This window comes from Chrysemys picta, chromosome 3 (assembly GCF_011386835.1).
Source record: "Chrysemys picta bellii isolate R12L10 chromosome 3, ASM1138683v2, whole genome shotgun sequence".
Lineage (NCBI taxonomy): Eukaryota > Metazoa > Chordata > Testudines > Emydidae > Chrysemys > Chrysemys picta.
In genome coordinates, this window is record NC_088793.1 from 61,411,141 (window position 1) to 61,429,783 (window position 18,643).

Genomic DNA, 18,643 nt, shown 5'->3' on the forward strand with positions numbered 1-18,643 from the left:
TTCTGAAGAGGGTTTGAAGGACAGCACCTCCCCACCCTCCCTCAGAAATGACAGGCTGCAGGAACTTGTCTCCCCTCTAGCCTGTGGACAAGGTCCATGCCAAGAGTTGAGCAGACTGCTGTGAAACCTAGCTCCCAACTGATGTGTGGACAAGGTGCAAGCTGCATGGAATCTCCCTTCACTGAGACCAGTCTAGAATCAGTGGCATGGAATTGAAGAGAAGTTGTTTTCTTTTCCTCCAGCCCTCATAACTCCCCCGTAGACTTGGGAATCCCTATTTTCATGGCTTGCAAAGCAAGCCGGAATCTCAGGGGAAGGCAAGGTCCCCCCGCCTCCCTCACCGGTACAACCTGGAGGAAGAAATCCATGCTAATAGCCAGCAGATGGGTAAGGTCTGTGATGGGATGGTGAGAAGGCTTCAGAGGATCTGCCCTTCCTACAGGCTGTTTTAACTCTGTCCTCTGTTCCTGCAAACTTTGATACCAAGCATCATCTCCAGTGGTTCTGGCTTATTCCTTGTTCTATGTGGTCAGTCTTTGCTTAGCACAGATAAAGTAAAAGGGATTGAATTGATTCAGATCCCTTTGCTTGAGAGACATATATTTCTTTTCTCCTTCTAGTCTCCATGGGTCCCATAGGCCATCATAAAGTGGCTATGATTTTTTCCTTAGGGAGACATGCAGAATACATGTCTGTAGACTGTCCTTTTAATCTCCCTGGTAATGCTCTTTCCACCTCACAGGGCCACCCCATTCTTTCATGTTGGTGAATGATATTGCTCACAATCAGCTCTTAAAAGGCAGCATAAAATCTTAAAACTCATGAGAGAGTCTCCCCTCTAGATTTTCGAAAGTGAATAAGTATCTAAAGCTGGGGCTTTGATGGAGATAACTTACTCTGATCTAAGGTTCCCAGAGTAAGAGACTACAGCCAGTAATGTCCAGGCTGAGGCTGCTGTATCCAAGTTTAGTCTGAGCGATGATTTTATCCTCCTGCCTGTGTTTGGCAGGAGTTCTCCCTCAGTTGGTGGCCCCGGTGTGCGCTGCTGCCATCCCGGAGCCGCTTGAAGTAAGTGGTGCCGGGCCGGAGCCCAAACCCCTCCTGTACCCCACCCCCCAACTCCCTGCCCTAACCCCCTGCCTGCACCTTGCACCCCTCCTGTACCCCAACCCGCTGACCTGAGCCTCCCATACTCCCTGCAACCCTCCTCTGCCCCAATCCCTTGCCCTGAGCCCCTTCCTGCACACCACTCCCCCTCCGACGCCCGCACTCCCTCCCACACCCCAACCCCCTGCTCTGGCCCTACATACAATTTCTCCAGCCAGATGTGGCCCTCGGCCCAAAAAGTTTGCCGACCCCGTCCTAAACCCTACATGTGGAAAATGATTTGGTTGGTCAGTGGAATATTTCAGTGAAAAATGTCCAGAGGTGACGACTCTCCTGAAACATTGAAATTTGTGCTCGCTTAGAATGAGAGGATCTAAAAATTTAGGTTCATTTCAGAATGCAATAGGTTTCTACCTACATTGTAGAAAACTTGGTTTTGCAGTACACACTTAAATTTATATCCTTGTTTCTAGTTCCTCGGGAGAGTTAAGGCTTCATTCTCATTAGTGGTTATCATCAGCTACTAGGCCTACGATTGTATACAGTTTGACCATTTGCATCTAGAAGGTTTTACTTACTAGATTATTTAAATAAAGCAATGGTTGATTTGAAAAGTGTAACTGGAAAAATAAATGGAGTGTATTTATGCCTGGTTGAGGTATAGACTGACAAAGAGTAAAAATGCAGAGAGACTGACCTACGCTTGGTATACAATGTGTATACAAGGAGTAAACTTTAAAAGTGTGAATGTTGTCAACCAAATGGCTGATTAGACTAGTTAACGGTATGCAGTTGTCTTTTTCTGCTTCAGTTAGCAGTCTTTTAATAATAATGTGTGGTGTCAAAAGTGTGCAGCTACTCACAGAAACACAATGCTTTTTCACTTTGAATCTCATGTTCCAGTGTTAGTTTAATCAACATGCTGAAAGACTTTAGTATATAGTTGTGCACATTCTAAAAATAAGCTTGTGCTGCAATCACTAACCTTATTTTGTCAAATGATACTTGAATGATTATATTAACTAAATATCCGGGATATAGTACCATGTTATTTTACCCTTCTAGTTTGAATTGATTAGTGACCTGGCTTGAAATCAAGACTTATTTTAACTTGTTTTCATTTCAGCTTTGAATAGATCACAATCCAAGAGAGATGGAGGTTATAAAAATAATTGGAGCTTTGATCACGCAGAAGAAAGTGAAGGAGATGCAGAGAAAGAGTAAGGATATTTTTATCTAGGTTATTGAACATAAAAGCGCTTAATTATAGAAACCTAATTTTTTATAAATTATTGATAAACTGTAGTATATATTTGTGTTTGTAGAAAATTAGATCCTTAACTTTCTCTTCGATAATTTAATACTAATTTAAGAAAAATCTATTTTGGAAGAACCTGTCATTCTTAATTATTCCTAGACAAAAAAATACATTCAAATAGAGTTAAGATATCAGTAATTTAGGTAAAATAATTGGCAGAGATGATGTAATTATCCCCAAAACAAACAATACGAATTCAGGAAATTCAGAATTGACGGTTAAATTTAAATGAAAGGTAAGGTAAAGACACACACACAGTTAGGATACCCAAACAATCCTAGCTCTGCCCTATAGTGCCTTTCTGCAATAACCATATAATTATGATTAAAGCACTTTAGTGTTTGTAGTCTCAGGTTAGATTAAACTGGCTTTAAAAAACAAAACTAGATTCTCCCCTCAACTCCATGTTGTTAAACACGGGAGAGGTTGTCTTTGTTCCCTAACTGTGCACTTTCATACCTTTTTGGTTTGTAATACTTGATGTTTTTTTTTTTAATAATTATCTCATCTTTCCCACATATTTTATTCTAAATTACTGATATGTTTTCTCAAACTTAATGTAGCTTTTTGTCTGGGAAATTTCTTGGTTTCCAAAAATGATTACAAGGTTCATACATGAACGGTAAATGAGAAATCAGAGAATGATCTCATCATATTTCTAATTATTTGAAGATGTATAGTATGACTTTTAAATTGCGGTTTAGTATATCTGGTGGATAGCGTAGCTTTTTAAAAAGAAATATTTAGGACTAGTGGTCCTTTCTTTGGATTTTAAAATGAAAGTTAATGTATAAGATGAAGAATAAAATCTTCTGCTTTAGAGAAACTCATGAAGAATCTCCCTCTTTCAAACTGGGCACAATTCCTATTGCTCCCAAAGGGAGTGAAGCCAACCTGCACTCCGCAAGGTGATAATCCTCTATGCTGTATGGGGAGAGGAACACTCTGAGGAGTAGGTGAAAGGTTGCCTTTCCAAAAATGCCTCCATTCTCAGTCCCATTAAGGCCAAAAGGAGATGACAATCATTTTGGAGGAGGGAAATTTTCATGGAACCTTTTGAAGGAGATTGTGTCAGTCTTGCTGAAGAATAATAAGCTTTCATTTATGAATTAAACAGCAAAATCTGATCTTCAATAAATATGATAATTCATCCTTTTTTCTCCCCAAATGTACCCACTATACAAAACTTCAGAGAGTTTTAACTGTGTGGATAAATGGTCTGGTTTTGTTTTTGTTTTAAGATCATTCAGTGGGGTCTAAAAAGTCAACAGTAGCTTGCTAAATTTCTTAAAGGACTCCCTCTCTGAATTTCAGAGAATTTAGGAGCAAATCTGTTAGTTTTTAGTTAATTTTTTAAAATGCTGTAATTTTGACGATGCTATTCTATTTTTATGCCTAGCAAGCAAAGAGGTTGAATTCTTGTTTTAAGTGCCAAATTTAACTAGAGAGGGGAGATATTTTCAAATCTCATTTGAAAATAGATGTAGAGTCTCTTGGATTGAAAGACCCAAGAATATCAATAGTGGCAGAATTCTGTGGAAGGACAAAATCAGGCAGAAGAAGCTATGAGGGAAGCAAATACAAGAAAACAATCTCCTCCTTTCCCCACGGTATGCATGCTTAACACACATAGTATATTAAGTTACTAGAAATACTATGTACATTGAATGGCAAGCATTGAGATCCCCTCGTTGAAATGGAGGTTTGTCAGTAATTTAGAAAAGCCTTCATTAAAAGGTCTCACTTAGGTTTCACAAAAATAATACATTCTTAATTAATTTCCTTACTGTCCTATTTAAAACTTTGTTTTTTAAATTGCCAGTTTTAATAGTTTAATTTATTTTATTTTAGTGTGAAGTATTGTTTTCCTATTCCTCTTCCTTTTTTTGCATATAGTCTATTTTTATAAAGATATAGCTGTATACAAGGTTCATTGTGTTCAAACATTCTTTGATAGAAACCATCTTTCTATTTCTGCTTTTCCCCATAGCTAGGAGTTTGAGTTTTATCTGCATCTTACATATGTAGCTGCTGATAGAAACCTAAGCTACATAGAATATAATTCTTCAAATGTAAATACAAAAGTAGTTGAAGGTTGTTAAGCTTGTTTTTAATTTCTGTATTTATTTTTTGTGAAGAAAAAGAAATAAAAATACTACGAATCTATGACCCACCTACTTCCTACATCCCATATCTTAACCTCCCTGATCTTGAGCTCAGAATAAAATCTAAATGTTAGGGCTGTCAATCGCAAAACAAATTAAAAATCAGTTGTGATTAATTGCTGTTTTAGTCACACTGTAAACAATAGAATACCAATTAAAATTTATTATAAATATTTTTGTGTTTTTCTACATTTTCAAATATATTGATTTCAATTACAACACAGAATATTAAGTGTAAAGTGCTCACTTTATATTTTAATTACAAATATTTGCACTGTAAAAAAGATAAAATAAATGGTATTTTCCAGTTCACATATACAACTCCATTCAGTCATACTTCTTGTTCAACCAATCGCAAAGACAAACAAGTTTGTTTGTTTTACAGAAGATAATGCCTGCTTCTTCTAAAAGTGAGAACAGGCGTTCACATGGCACTGTTGTAACTGGCATTGCAAGGTATTTACATGCCAGATATGCTAAACATTGGTATGCCCTTTCATGCTTCAACTTGTAGGCTTTAAAGTTTTACACTATTTTATTTTTGAGTGCAGTTATGTAAAAAATAAAAACCATTATATTTGTAAGTTGCACTTTCATGATAGAGATTGCGCTACAGTACTTGTATAATAAATTTAAATTGGTATTCTATTGTTTAACAGTTTGCTTAAAACTGCAATTAATTGCGACTATCTTTTTTAATAGTCTGATAGCCCTACTAAACTTCTCTCTGTGGAAATCATAGCAGATATGGAAAGGGAAGCTAAGTTTACTGTATGTTATCCCAGAATTTTAAAGTTGTACTGATTCAAGGGTGACTATATAGACTTAAGAGTCTGCCTTTTTTCTAAACTACTTCTAGTTGTCCATGTTAAGTCTGTGTTCGTCTATCTGTTCCACCTTTTTCTTTAATCCCTACCTCCCTTATTTTTGTCGAAATGGTATTGCGGCTTTCATTTAATGATGTTTATCCCCTTTAACAACTTATTAGTATGTTATGCTTGTCTAATACATTTTTATTTGTTACAAATGTTGACAAAGTTTTGGAGAGAAATCTCTGGAAAACATTCAATTTGACAGTAACTGTCCTTCCTAGTTCTCTAGATTTGCTTTAGTTTTCGAAATAATTTTAAATACAACTTTATTTTTCCCCCTCAAAGCGATCACTGTATGTCTGATCAGTTTAGTCCTCGGGGAAACCTGTACAACACTTTCAAAATATGAGCTTGGAAGCTTAGATTCATAACTGTGCTCAACACTAAAAATCATGGTCTTAATAAAGACACTGCATTTATGGCTTGTTACAACTATCTGTAACCCACCAACCCTCCTCCCTCCATTTCTCCCCCCATGGGTACAGGGGTGTTAAGTGCCACTTGACCTTGAGTGGTCCCTTAAATAGTGTTAATTGCTTGTGCTAAATGATCTGTTCCACCTTGTGTTTAGTTGTGACCCTGAGTACCTTTCCCAGACCCAGAGAAGAACTCTGTAGCTTGAAAACTTGTTTCACCAACAATAGAAGTTGGTCCAATAAAAATATATTACCTCAACCACTGTCTCTCTTTATTAGGGAGCTCAGAGTTAGTTACCGACAGCCCCCTAACCTGACGCAAATACTCACCAGCAACCACACAACAAAAACACTAACCCAGGAACCTATCCTTGCAACAAAGCCCGTTGCCAACTCTGTCCACATATCTATTCAAGGGACAGCATCATAGGACCTAATCACATCAGCCACGTCATCAGCGGCTTGTTCACCTGCACATTTACCAATGTGATATGTGCCAGCAATGCCCCTCTGCCATTTACAGTAACTTCTCACTTAAAGTCATCCCAGTTAAGCGTTGTTTCATTGTTACGTTGCTGATCAATTAGGGAACATACTCATTTAAAGTTGTACAATGGTCCCTTCTAATGTCGTTTGGCAGCCGCCTGCTTTGTCCACTGCTTGCAGGAAGAGCAGCCGGTTGCAGCTAGCTGGTGGGGGCTTGTAACCAGGGTGGACCGGCAGCCCCCCATCCGCTCCCTGCTCCCCGAAGTTCCCTGTGCTGTAACTACCCAGTATGCTATCAAGGCAGTTCAGCTGTCTTCCCTCTCCCTCCCCCCCCCCGCCCCCACCATGTGCTGCTCCTGCCCTCTGCCTTGGAGCTGCTCCCAGAGACTCCTGCTTGCTGTGCAGGGGGAAAAGGGGGGGGGGGCTAATATCAGGGTGTCTCCTTCCTCCCGCTCCTGCACCCATACTTACCCCTTCTCCATATAGCGGAGGGAGGGGACACGGATGGAGAGAGACAGAGAGAGCTTGGGGCAACAGCTGCTGTCTCAACTTCCTGATCCACTTAAAAAGCCAATGCACTTAAGAGTGGGTCAGCTTACTTAAAGCGTCATTGTGCATCTCTCTCTCTCTCTCTCTCTCTCTCTCTCCCTCTCCCTCCCACCCCCCACAATGTGTGTGTCTGTCTCTGTCTCCTATGCTGTCTCCCCTCCCTCGTGTTCGTGCTGCCTTGTGTGAGAGGCTACATTAACAACAACGTGTTAACCCTTGAGGGCTCAGCTGAGTGCTAGTTCATCATTTAGCAGCAAGGCATTCCCTGGGAAATATCCCTCCCTCTTCACCACCTGAACCAAGCTTCACAATCATCATAGCAGTGAACAGTATTAAATTGTTTGTTTAAAATGTATACTGTATATCTATATAATATATAGTTTTTTTTGTCTGGTGAAAAAAATTTCCCTGGAACCTAACCCCCTCTATTTATACTAATTCTTATGGGGAAATTGGATTCGCTTAACATCGTTTCACTTAGTCGCATTTTTCAGGAACATAACTACAACGTTAAGCGAGGAGTTACTGTACATTGGCCAAACCAGACAGTCTCAATGCAAAAAAAAAAAAAAAAAAAAATGGACACAAATCAGACGTCAAGAATTATAACATTCAAAAACCAGTCGGAGAACACTTCAACCTCCCTGGACACTCAATTACAGACCTAAAAGTTGCAGTTCTTTAACAAAAAAAACTTCAAAAACAGATTCCAATGAGAAACTGCAGAATTGGAATTAATTTGCAAATTGGACACCATTAAATTAGGCTTGAATAAAGCCTGGGAGTGGATGGGTTATTACACAGACTAAAAACTGTTTCCTCATACTAATTTTCCCTCTACTGTTACTCTCATCTTTTTGTCAACTGTTTGAAATGGGCCATCCTGATTATAACTACAAAAGTTTTTTTTCTCCTGCTAATAGCCCACCTTAATTGATTAGTCTCCCCCATTTTTTTCATGCTCTCTCTCCCTCTGTGTGTGTGTGTGTGTGTGTGTATGTGTGTGTATATATATATATATATAAAATCTTCCTACTGTATTTTCCCACTGCATGCATCTGATGAAGTGGGTTTTAGCCCACGAAAGCTTATGCCCAAATAAATTTTAGTCTCTAAGGTGCCACGAGTACGCCTCGTTTTTTTTGTCATATAGCATATTTTTGATATAGGTCAGAAATAAATAAAAGACACATTTGCATTTTGTTCTCCAGTACTTTTTTTTTTTTCTAGATGCACATATATATAGGTGATTTCATTGCTCTGGAAAAGTGGTGATAGTATCTTTGCGTTTTGTCCTTGGTAGAGAGAGAAAGTATTCGAACTGTATCCATTTACATTACACCTCTACCTCGATATAACGCTGTTCTTGGGAGCCAAAAAATCTTACCACATTATATGTGAAACCGGGTTATATCGAACTTGCTTTGATCCGCCGAAGTGTGCAGTTCCGTCCCCCCGGGGGAATTGCTTTACCGCGTTATATCAGAATTTGTGTTATATCAGGTCGCGTTATATCGGGGTAGAGGTGCATATCAGTTGTTGCGTGGGGATGTAAATGTGATGTTTCTATCCATTGAATAAACTGCAGGTCTGTGCCCAGGGCATTGACTTGGTTTTTAATGCCACCATACCCTGTCAAATGCCTTTTCCTCCACACTAATAAGAGAAGTTGAGAGGGTTCTTCTTGAACAGGGCCCAGTATAACATTCTTAACCTAATAGCCACTATATATAAATCCTACTTAGTTTCCCTTGTAGCTTGGCAATATTTTGATGTTGATCAGACATACCTTGACCATATTCTTTGTGTGTAAGTTTAATAAAGAAATGTTATGAGCATGCACTAAGGTCCTTTCCAGATTTAGAAATAAGTTACTGCAAACTGTTGAAAAGAAGGTGGTATTGATTCCCCTTTTAATACCACATTAAGCACATCTGTGAGAGGCCTATCAGTCTGTCTTTACATGTTTATAATTTATTGGTATGTTTATAGTAGCCCAAGGTTCTGCTGATTTTCATACTTCTTATGGTGAAGACTGTTTCCTTTCTGCTCAAATATCTCATTATAAAAAAATTGAAATATGAGAGGGTTGGCTTTTTTCATATAATTTGCAAGTTTTTCTAATATCTGGTTTATTAGTCTCTAAAGATCTTTTATAAGAGGTTTAAAAAGCCCTCTCTGTTAATTTTGGGAGGATAAGTATTTGCTTCCCTGTATTCCAGACTGGATGGATAATTTAGTCAGATGGCATTCCTTTTAGTTTTCTAATCCTAGATTATTCCTTTTATTCACTTCCTCACATATACCTGCTGGTTCTTTGTGTATTATCTGTTAGTAAAATGTTTAGCTTGCCCCATAAATTGGTTGAGAATCTTGTTTAAAGCAGTCACTTAATGACAAGATTCTGGTTTTTTAATCTCCAGAATTTTGTGATGAATTAGTAATGTCACTTTTTTTTCTACCAAAGATCAATTAATTCATAGAGCTATCATCATTTCACTTGAATTCTAGAGAAGGCATCTTTATATGCTGTTTATTAACATATTTGAAATTTCTTGTGAAATGATTCTTCTCTGGATCTTTTAATAGGCAATAATAACAACCTCTTAGTTTTCTGCAGAATGATTTTCAGCAAGGTTAAATTTCAGTTTGGTTGAAGTGTGATCTGGACACACATTACATACGACTGCTTGCAGCTTTTTGGAGGGTAAATTTAATGCTAATCATTAACCCTATCTTTGTGTAAAGTTTTTGGATGATGGTAAAATTGAGCACTCCTTTATTTGAATTATGGCTTTTCTCTAAATCTCATTGTTTATAAACAAATGGAATTTGTATTCAGTCTCTAGAATTTAATACACATATCCTCCTTGCAAGAAGTCTAATATTCTAAACTATTTTGTTTTAAAAAAAATTGTGTATTGGTAATGGATACGATTTGAGTTTATTTTAAATTTCTTCCATTTTTAAGTAGCTACTGATTGAGACCTACCAAGAGTATATCCTAGTTTGGTTTAATTAGTAGAAATTTAATTTCTTTTGAAAAGAGAATACCTACTTTGTTTCAAAAATGTTGGTTGAGTCATAAAAGCGCCACAACAACCATATTCCTCTGACGTTCTGTCTCTCTCTCTCTCTCTCTCTCTCTCCTTTTAAAAAACAAACAAACATTTCCTCTATGCAGATAAAATGTGATAAAATATCTCTATGTGATACAGGGTTCCCCCCCCCCCTATTTTTATTGACCATCTTTGAATCACATTATATAGGCATCTGGTATTTATGGAGCATGTAAACCTCTGGATACGAATATTTTTTTAAACATTACATTTTAGTTTATCTAAGGCATATGTACTTTGTATTCTTTTGAACAAACTTAAAACAAATGTGTTCTTTAAGATCATCCAATCACAATACATTTTTCTGATCCCTGTCATTACTTTTATTCCTCAAAAGTTATGAGCATCAGAAGATGTATTCCTATTCAATTTAATTTATCCTTTTGAGACTTTTTGTTGATTCGGGGCTTTGTTCATTATAGTCCCCCCCCCCTTTTTTTTTTCCTCGTACTCTTCTGTTGTGTTTATAATACAGTAATATCTAGGGTCCCCATTGTGATAGACACTATGCAGGCAGTAAGACAATTCCTATCCTGAAGAGCTGAAGTCTAAAAAGAAAAGATTAGCCAAGAGTGGGAAGGGAAACGAGAGGCAAAATTACTTGACCAGGGTTACACAGCAGGCCAGTGAGAGAGCTAGATATATCATCTGTCTCCTAAATCTCAATCCAGTTGCATGTTCACTGGACTATATTACATTTATTTCTTGTATAGGTTTTGGTCTTCCAACAACCGAGGTCCTGTATGTAGCTACTCTTGCACATTTTTCACGAACTGTACCATCTCTCTTCTTATTGCAGATCTAGGGAAGTGCAACAGAACTCTTTGAGAGAGTGAATTCCTATCCTTGAAAAGCAAATAAAAATGCAGTATGTGAAGGTTTTCAAATCTACAAAGATTCCGTCAAAAATATTGAACCCCTTTCTTCCCTTGTTGTGACTGTATAATTGAAAATAGTTTTTCTTTTTGCCATGGTATCTTTAGAAAAGTTCTGATTCCATAATTGAAGCTAGAATACACTAACATTGATTAGTAACCAGCTTGCTTTCAATATGGAGAAAAAGTTTGCACAATTCATACCCATACCAAACCTAACTATATGCACTGTCTTGCTTCGAGAAATTTATTTGCATAGTTATTGGAGTCCTTTCCTTAGGATTGGATCCTTTGTTCTTCATTCTACCTAGGAAGAATTGTAACTTGAAGGGAAACCTTCAATGGCATATTTTGAAATTCTGCTCTAATCTCCCTGAGGTATTTTTGTCTAATTACAGAGATGCAGCAGAAAGGTCTTAGAAGATCAGTATCCTATGAACTTCATACCTGTTTTTCCCCAACCCCCGTTTCTCTACAGTCATACAACTTTTTCATTGTGGTATCACTGGCATATAGGGTACATATTTCTGTACTCTTTTCATCTGGAGAATCCAGACTTAAGAGTTCTCCAGAGCCATATCCTAACTTGTGCCATTGATTTACTATTAAATTGAATATCTCTCAAAGTTAGACTGGTCTGTTTTGGTGGAAGTTTACATCATAAAAATGTAAAGGTATTTAAACTTGCATCCTGAAGTGAAACTTGCATAGTGAGTTTGACAGTAATTTAATCATACTCTTCTGCCCATGGACAAATTAATGTTCTGCTTACAGGATAAATTTTAGGACTTTATTGTGCCTTGGTCTCCATTTTATGTGAATTATAACTTCACAAATGCTTGGAGATCCAAAAGTTAGCATAACTTTCCTGTTGTGTAAACATCTCATATACTAAAGCTTTCTGCATAGCATAACCATTTATGTAACCCCATGGGCATTAGATTGGCCCCTTTTAAATATTCAAGTTTTGTTAACAGTACAATATTTTGAATTGCTGGTAACTTTATTTTATTCTCATTTCCTGTTTGTAGTTTTTCTTTGTGCATTCACTTAATGTTAATCTCCAAACAAATCTAACATAATATTGCTTGGTTATTACACTGACCATTGTAATGTTTGTTTTTTTCCGGAGATCTGTTTTAAAAAAAAAATAGATTTTTGTGTATTTTTAAACCATCTGTGTAGACAGGCTTTCAGTTACAGTATGGTTTTAAGACTCTTTTGCTGCCATTTTGCTGTATTACAGTATATCCATATTTTTCTCTGACTGTTTAGTGAGGCAAAACTGCTCAGCATAGATGAGAGTGATGGGTCCTTCAGTCCCAGTGAAGAAAGGAAGGTAAGTATTTTATATATTCATCCATTAAAACACACATTAAAAGTTTAGTTTTAAACAAAGTTGTATAGTAATCCCATTGAATTAAAAACAAAAATTGAAAAATGTGTGTGTGTTGCTTTTCCATGATGCACTCGGCAAAAATATCTTGAGTTGCATTCCTGTACTATGTTTGTCATTCTGAATTCCAGGGGGCTTGCTTGCTGCACTGTACTATCTTTTCTTTCTTCTGAGTTCTGAAACTATAAGCATTGATGGTTACTTTTAACTCTAGACAACTACCAGTCTAAGACTACATTAGTCTTTCTGCAAAGGAAAAACAAATTTACTTCCTAGTCTTTCTTGACCACATAGGCTGATTTCCTGGTTTTGAATATATATGTGTGTGTGTGTATATCTGGGTGTGGGAAGCAGTGAAAGGTGCTTGTGTTCTTTTGTGATTTTGATGGCAGGTGCTGAAGTATTTTGTTGGAAAGAAGTTTCATAATACTTGAAAATTTCAGTGTTTTGAGTAGTGGGTATGTGTAGCAAAGAAAGACAGTCTTTCTCTCTACCAAATCACCCGAGAGATGCAACCCAGTGAATCAGACCAAATGAACGATTAAGTAAATGGCTACATAGATAATGAGGAATAGGCTGTATATGGTTATAGCAATACTATTTAACTAGTAATATAGAACAGCCATCCATTACATTTTTTAATTTATTTGTTTATATTAATATAGGCTTGATAAATTTAACAGTAATTGAAAGGGAATAGTCCTCTATTAAGATATTTTCCAAAGTTCAAAAAGCGAAGTGCTATCTGTAATTCCCCCCCTTCTCCCCCCGCAAAAAAGAATAGAAATGCTGATGTTATCTCAAAGACATTATCTTGGCAATGCAGAATAGTTTTATTTCCTAATATTTACATATTTCAGGGTTTAAGGGAACTGCATTTATTGTGAAATTTTCTCAGTATAAATGGCATATTCTCTTTCCATTTTTTGTAGTTCCTGAAATTATGCTGTCTAGGACAAAACTTTAGACGGGAGAGTTCTGAATAGAATATTATATGAAACATAATTTTAGTTTGAGTTATGAGATCGTAGAGAAAACTGTTTGAAGACCAAGGGACAGGATTTATGTCGGAAATGGCTTACGACTAGGTTTTAGATAGAACATTAAGATGCTTAATGTCTAGTACAAAGGCAATGTAAATATGGATTCCATTGAGTATTCATATAAGTATTTCACGACTTAATAGTTGTATACTCTCAACCAAACATTTTAATTGTCTCATTACAGTCACTACGCTGTCGACCAGGAACTGTTGGCACCAGTGGCGAGTACATAAAAACGTATGCAAGGCGAGGCAAAACTGGAAGTTTTAGAGTTTTGACAGGGAACTCAATTGGACTCAACATGCTGGGAAATAGCAGGAAACTGAGGTACAGAATTTCTAAGTTTATAAGTAATTGCTTAGTTAACATCAGTTTTATTTAAACATGATATATGAATATCATTTTAGATACCCTTTTTCTTCTTCGAGTGATTGCTCATGTGTATTCCACAAAAGGTGTGCGTCCTTGCCACCTACACCAGTGCAGGAAGTTTTTCCCCTAGCAGTACCTGTAGGGGGGAGCGCCCCCCCATGACCTCTGGAGTGGCGCCTGCCTGGCATGGTATAAAAAGAGCTGTGTGCTCCCCCCACCCTCAGTTCCTTCTTGACGTCAGTGAAGGTGCGTCGGAACTGCTCTGCTCCAGCTTTGCTGTAGCTCGTCCCCAGAACTGTTTGTTCGTTTAGTACCTGTAGTTAGTTAGCGTAATTAGTTTAGTTAGTCAGTGAGCCTGGGCCGGGGCATGCCCTGAGCCCTGGGATTTAAGTTGTAAGGTTCTTGTCAGCGTTCTGTGCCAAGAAGTGACCCACACGCAGACTGTTTGCGCTGCTTGGGAGAAACCCATATCAGCAAGAGGTGCAAGATTTTGCAAATTGTTTAAGCCTCGGACCAAAAGAGAAAGGGACATTAGGCTCCGAGCCATTCTGATGGAGTCGGCGCTGACTCCGATCCCGGCACGCCGCTCCAAGCCGGTACCGGGCACTGCAGCATTAGTATGCAGCAATACGCTGGTGCCATCGACCAGTCGGCGCTGCTCCCTGTCCACGGGGCACGCCAAGAGGGCCAAGACTTCCCCCCTCAACACAGCAGCACCGAGCTTCCAGTTACAAGTGGCAAACCATCAGGCCCTCTTAGGTCGGTACAAATTTAATCTGTGGGGTTCCCTGCCGAAATTTGAGGTCTCCCTCCAGGAGCACGATAAGGAGTTCAGGGCGTTGGTGGAGGAAGGGGCAACGGCAGCTTGGGCTTCCCTGCAGGCTGCCTTAGATGCTGCGGACATGGCCGCACGTTCAGTGGCCTCCACAATGTCCATGAGACGGGTGTCATGGCTCCTGCTTTCCGGGCTCGCCAGTGAGGCACAATCGTCCATGCAGGATCTTCCGTTTGATGGGAAAGCTCTGTTCGCAGAGGAAACAGATACAAGGCTGCATGGCATGAAGGACTCCCGCACGACCCGCCAGACCCTGGGTCTCTATGTCCCGGCTCCGGCAAAACCTAAGTTCAAGCTGCAGCAGACTCTGACTCCGGCCACCCTCCCGAAGTACGAGGCCGCGCATAAGAAACAACAGGACTATAAGAGACGCCCTCATAGGCAGTCTCGGCCTGCCCCCCAGCCTGGACCCTCCAAGGGCAAGCAGGCGGGGAAAAGACTATTTTGACGGGACGCTTCGGGGCAACCCGCCAGTCCTCATCAGGGATCCAACCCCAATAAAGCTTCCCTTCTCCAACTGGTTGTGTGCTTTCCTTCTGGAATGGTCTCAGCTCACTTCGGACCGATGGGTCCTCAACACCATCTCCTGGGGTTACACAGTTTACCTCCTCCCCACCCAACCACCCCCACCCCAGTCCCTCCTGGGGGACCTCTTGCACGAAGCTCTGCTCGAGAAGGAGGTGGGGCAGTTCCTAGGATTAGGAGTGATAGAGGTGGTGCCCAAGGAGTTCATGGGCAAGGGGTACAACTCTGTTATTTCCTTATCCCAAATGCCAAAGAGGGTCTCAGGCCCATACTGGACCTATGGGGTCTGAACCAGCACATGGTGAAGCTCCAGTTCCGCATGGTCTCCCTGGCCTCCATCATCCCCTCCCTGGATCCCGGGGACTGGTACGCTGCCCTTGAGCTACAGGACGCGTACTTCCACATCCACATATTCAAGGGGTACAGGCGCTTGCTCTGTTTTGTGGTGGGACAGAATCATTACCAATTTACGGTCTTCCCATTTGGGCTGTCCACGTTAGTCTCGTTCCAACGCATAGAGTTTATCGGGGCACTCCTGGACAGAGTGTTGGACAGGGCCTCCCTCCCACCAGACAGGTTCGAGAAACTGTGTTGCTCATGTCTATTCCACATCCCACCCTCCTTCCCCTCTGTCGGAGTTGTCTGGCAAGAAGGAACTGAGGGTGGGGGGAGCGCGCAGCTCCCCTTATACCGCCCCAGGCAGGTGCCACTCCAGGGGTAATGGGGGCGCTCCCCCCTATAGGTACTGCTAGGGGAAAAACTTCCGGCACCAGTGCACGTGGCGAGCACACAAACCTATTGTGGAATAGACATGAGCAACATATCTCGAAGAACACCAGTTACGGAAAAGGTAACTCTTTTTTCACTGACTGGAGTGAAATTAAGGAAACTATAGCAAAGAGTCTCAATTTGCACTTTGCTAATCTATACAGTTGGCAAGTTATAAATAAAAGTGGTCTCTCCTTTTCAGCAAAATATAAGAGCAGAGTGCCATAGTGAGATCTTTAAATTTTCATTACTCTTACAAAATGTGCTATATAGCACTTACTAGTAAATGCTGAAGGCTTTCTGGACAAAATTTAACTGACCCTGGATATTTAACTGCATCTTGACTAAGTACCATTCAAGACTGCTTATACCATCACACAATCTCCCATTCATCCCCCTGAGGTACAGAATGTAATGTACTCTCTCTTGGTCATAGCCTGGAAGAGGCAGAAGCCTATCTCCAGGACTAGCTGGGATGCTCCTTCATTTCTCCTCCTATAGGACATCATATCACACAAGAACCACTTTGCACTACTTCAGAGCAAGTCTTCATCAACTCTGCTCACTCTCAGATTCAGCCTGAGCTCTGGTCTCAAAAGAATTGAGCACAAATGCTGATATCTATGTATTTCATGTTCCAGCGGCTCACCACCACTGCTGGTATTCACTGACAATACTCCAACTCTACTCTTATTCAAGTTGTAACTGAAAGCAATAGCTATATGAAACACCAGCCACAGGAAGTTCATAATATAGTTAAATTGTTTCCAATGCAGTCAGTTCCCATTCACCCCATATGCAGGGAAAAAATCGCAAGACCACTACATCCAGTCAATAAATAGCCATCCTATATAAAGTCAAACCAAGCATAACCTGAACCTCAGCCTTGTGTTGATAAGCAGGAAGTTATTGGTTAATAAGTGGTAGTGTAGCCATGCTGGTCCCAGGATATGAATGAGAGAGAGGTAGGCTGGGTAGTATCTTTTATTGGACCAACTTCCATTGGTAGAAGGGTTAAGCTTTTGAACTTCACAAAGCTCTTTGTTAGGTCTCTGTGGAGCTCAAAAGCTAGTCCCTTCTATAAACAGAAGTTAGTCCAATAAAATATATTACCTCACCTACCCTCTCTCACTCCTATTGTGGGACCAACATGGCTACGTTGCCCCTTGTCTCTTATTAATTAAGACAGTTCCAGTGACTCATCACTGAGAGTCACTTCAGCTAGTGTGCATCATAGAAACATGGAGTGACCTTACGTCCAGTGCTGTCTCACCTCGTTTCCTCCCACTACGCTGTACGCTAAAGACTCTTGACATGGAGAAAAAAATCTGGAAATGGTCAAATCATTCTATTCCTAGCCAAACAATTTCCAACTATGGGCAGTCTGATCTGAGTCCTTGGACCAAATATAAATATAAGGAATACAAGAACTTCAGGCAGGAATGAGAAACCTCCCTGTCCCCAGATAGGAAGAAGCTGTTACACTGGTCCATCCCTAAGCACCCATGAGCACTCGGCTCTCCAAATTTCAAAACCTATGTGAAACTAACTTCACCTGACGTAAGAACTAAATGCAAACTCCACTGCTTTGATTTAGCATTTCTCCAATAGCATGTGAGTGTGCCCAGGTCAAACTCATCTCTTTAAAAAATAAATAAATAAATTCTTCTACATGCAATGGAAGAGTAGTTTGTTGTTTTTTTGTGTTTTGTTTTTTTGTTTTGTTCTAATTACTGGAGAGATGCTGAAATGCTACTCTGGCAAGGGGCACACAAAAAACTAAATCTTTTCCTGCATTTGTTTTCTTTTGCTTATTTAATTTTGCCAAGTAGCAAGTACCTTGCAATGGGTGTCCCAGTTATTTAGTGAGATTCTGCACTATATGTTCATTTCTTGATGTAATTTTTCTGTAGTACAATAAATTAAATTACTCGGGTTTGCCTATTGGGTATTTCACTCTAACTATTGTATATTGAACTATAAAATAAGAAGTTATTTGTTTGGAATAGGCTTTAAATAGACTTTTGCATTGTAAATGATAGCTACCACTACACTTGTATTTGCCTAGTTTATCGATAAGAATATCATACGAGACCATATCAAATGCCTTACTAAAGTCTAGGTATACCACATCCACAGCTTCTCCCTTATCCACAAGACTCGTTATCCTATCAAAGAAAGCTATCAGATTGGTTTGACATGATTTGTTCTTTACAAATCCATGCTGGCTGTTCCCTATCACCTTACCACCTTCCAAGTGTTTGCAGATGATTTCCTTAATTACTTGCTCCATTATCTTCCCTGGCACAGAAGTTAAACTAACTGGTCTGTAGTTTCCTGGGTTGTTTTTATTTCTCTTTTTATAGATGGGCACTATATTTGCCCTTTTCCATTCTTCTGGAATCTCTCCCGTCTCCCATGCTTTTCCAAAGATAATAGCTAGAGGCTCAGATACCTCCTCTATTAGCCCCTTGAGTATTCTAGGATGCATTTCATCAGGCCCTGGTGACTTGCAGGCATCTAACTTTCCTAAGTGATTTTTAACTTGTTCTTTTTTTATTTTATCTGCTAAACCTACCCGCTTCCCATTAGCATTCACTATGTTAGGCATTCCTTCAGACGTCTCGGTGAAGACTGAAACAAAGAAGTCATTAAGCATCTCTGCCATTTCCAAGTTTCCTGATACTGTTTCTCCCTCTTCACTAAGCAGTGGGCCTACCCTGTCTTTGGTCTTCCTCTTGCTTCTAATGTATTGATAAAAAGTCTTCTTGTTTCCCTTTATTCCTGTAGCTAGTTT

At 39.5% G+C, this 18,643-nt stretch overlaps 1 protein-coding gene across 26 annotated transcripts in view; it reads left to right on the top strand.

Annotated features, from left to right (window-relative positions):
- The window catches only part of SENP6 (SUMO specific peptidase 6), a 147,659-nt gene that overhangs the window by 20,847 nt on the left and 108,169 nt on the right, over positions 1 to 18,643 (top strand). For 23 of the 26 annotated variants that reach the window (XR_010599494.1, XM_065588033.1, XM_065588023.1 and 20 more), the window contains exons 2-4: positions 2,234 to 2,327; positions 12,183 to 12,246; positions 13,531 to 13,673. Coding sequence is in view for 21 of the 26 variants with exons in the window: in XM_065588033.1 (XP_065444105.1) it covers positions 2,234 to 2,327; positions 12,183 to 12,246; positions 13,531 to 13,673 (301 nt within the window). In the remaining 5 variants the exon portion in view is untranslated. Of the gene's footprint in view, positions 1 to 2,233; positions 2,328 to 10,831; positions 10,901 to 12,182; positions 12,247 to 13,530; positions 13,674 to 18,643 lie in introns of those variants that run through there. The other 3 variants (XM_005299622.5, XM_065588041.1, XM_065588042.1) reach the window with 3 other exon arrangements.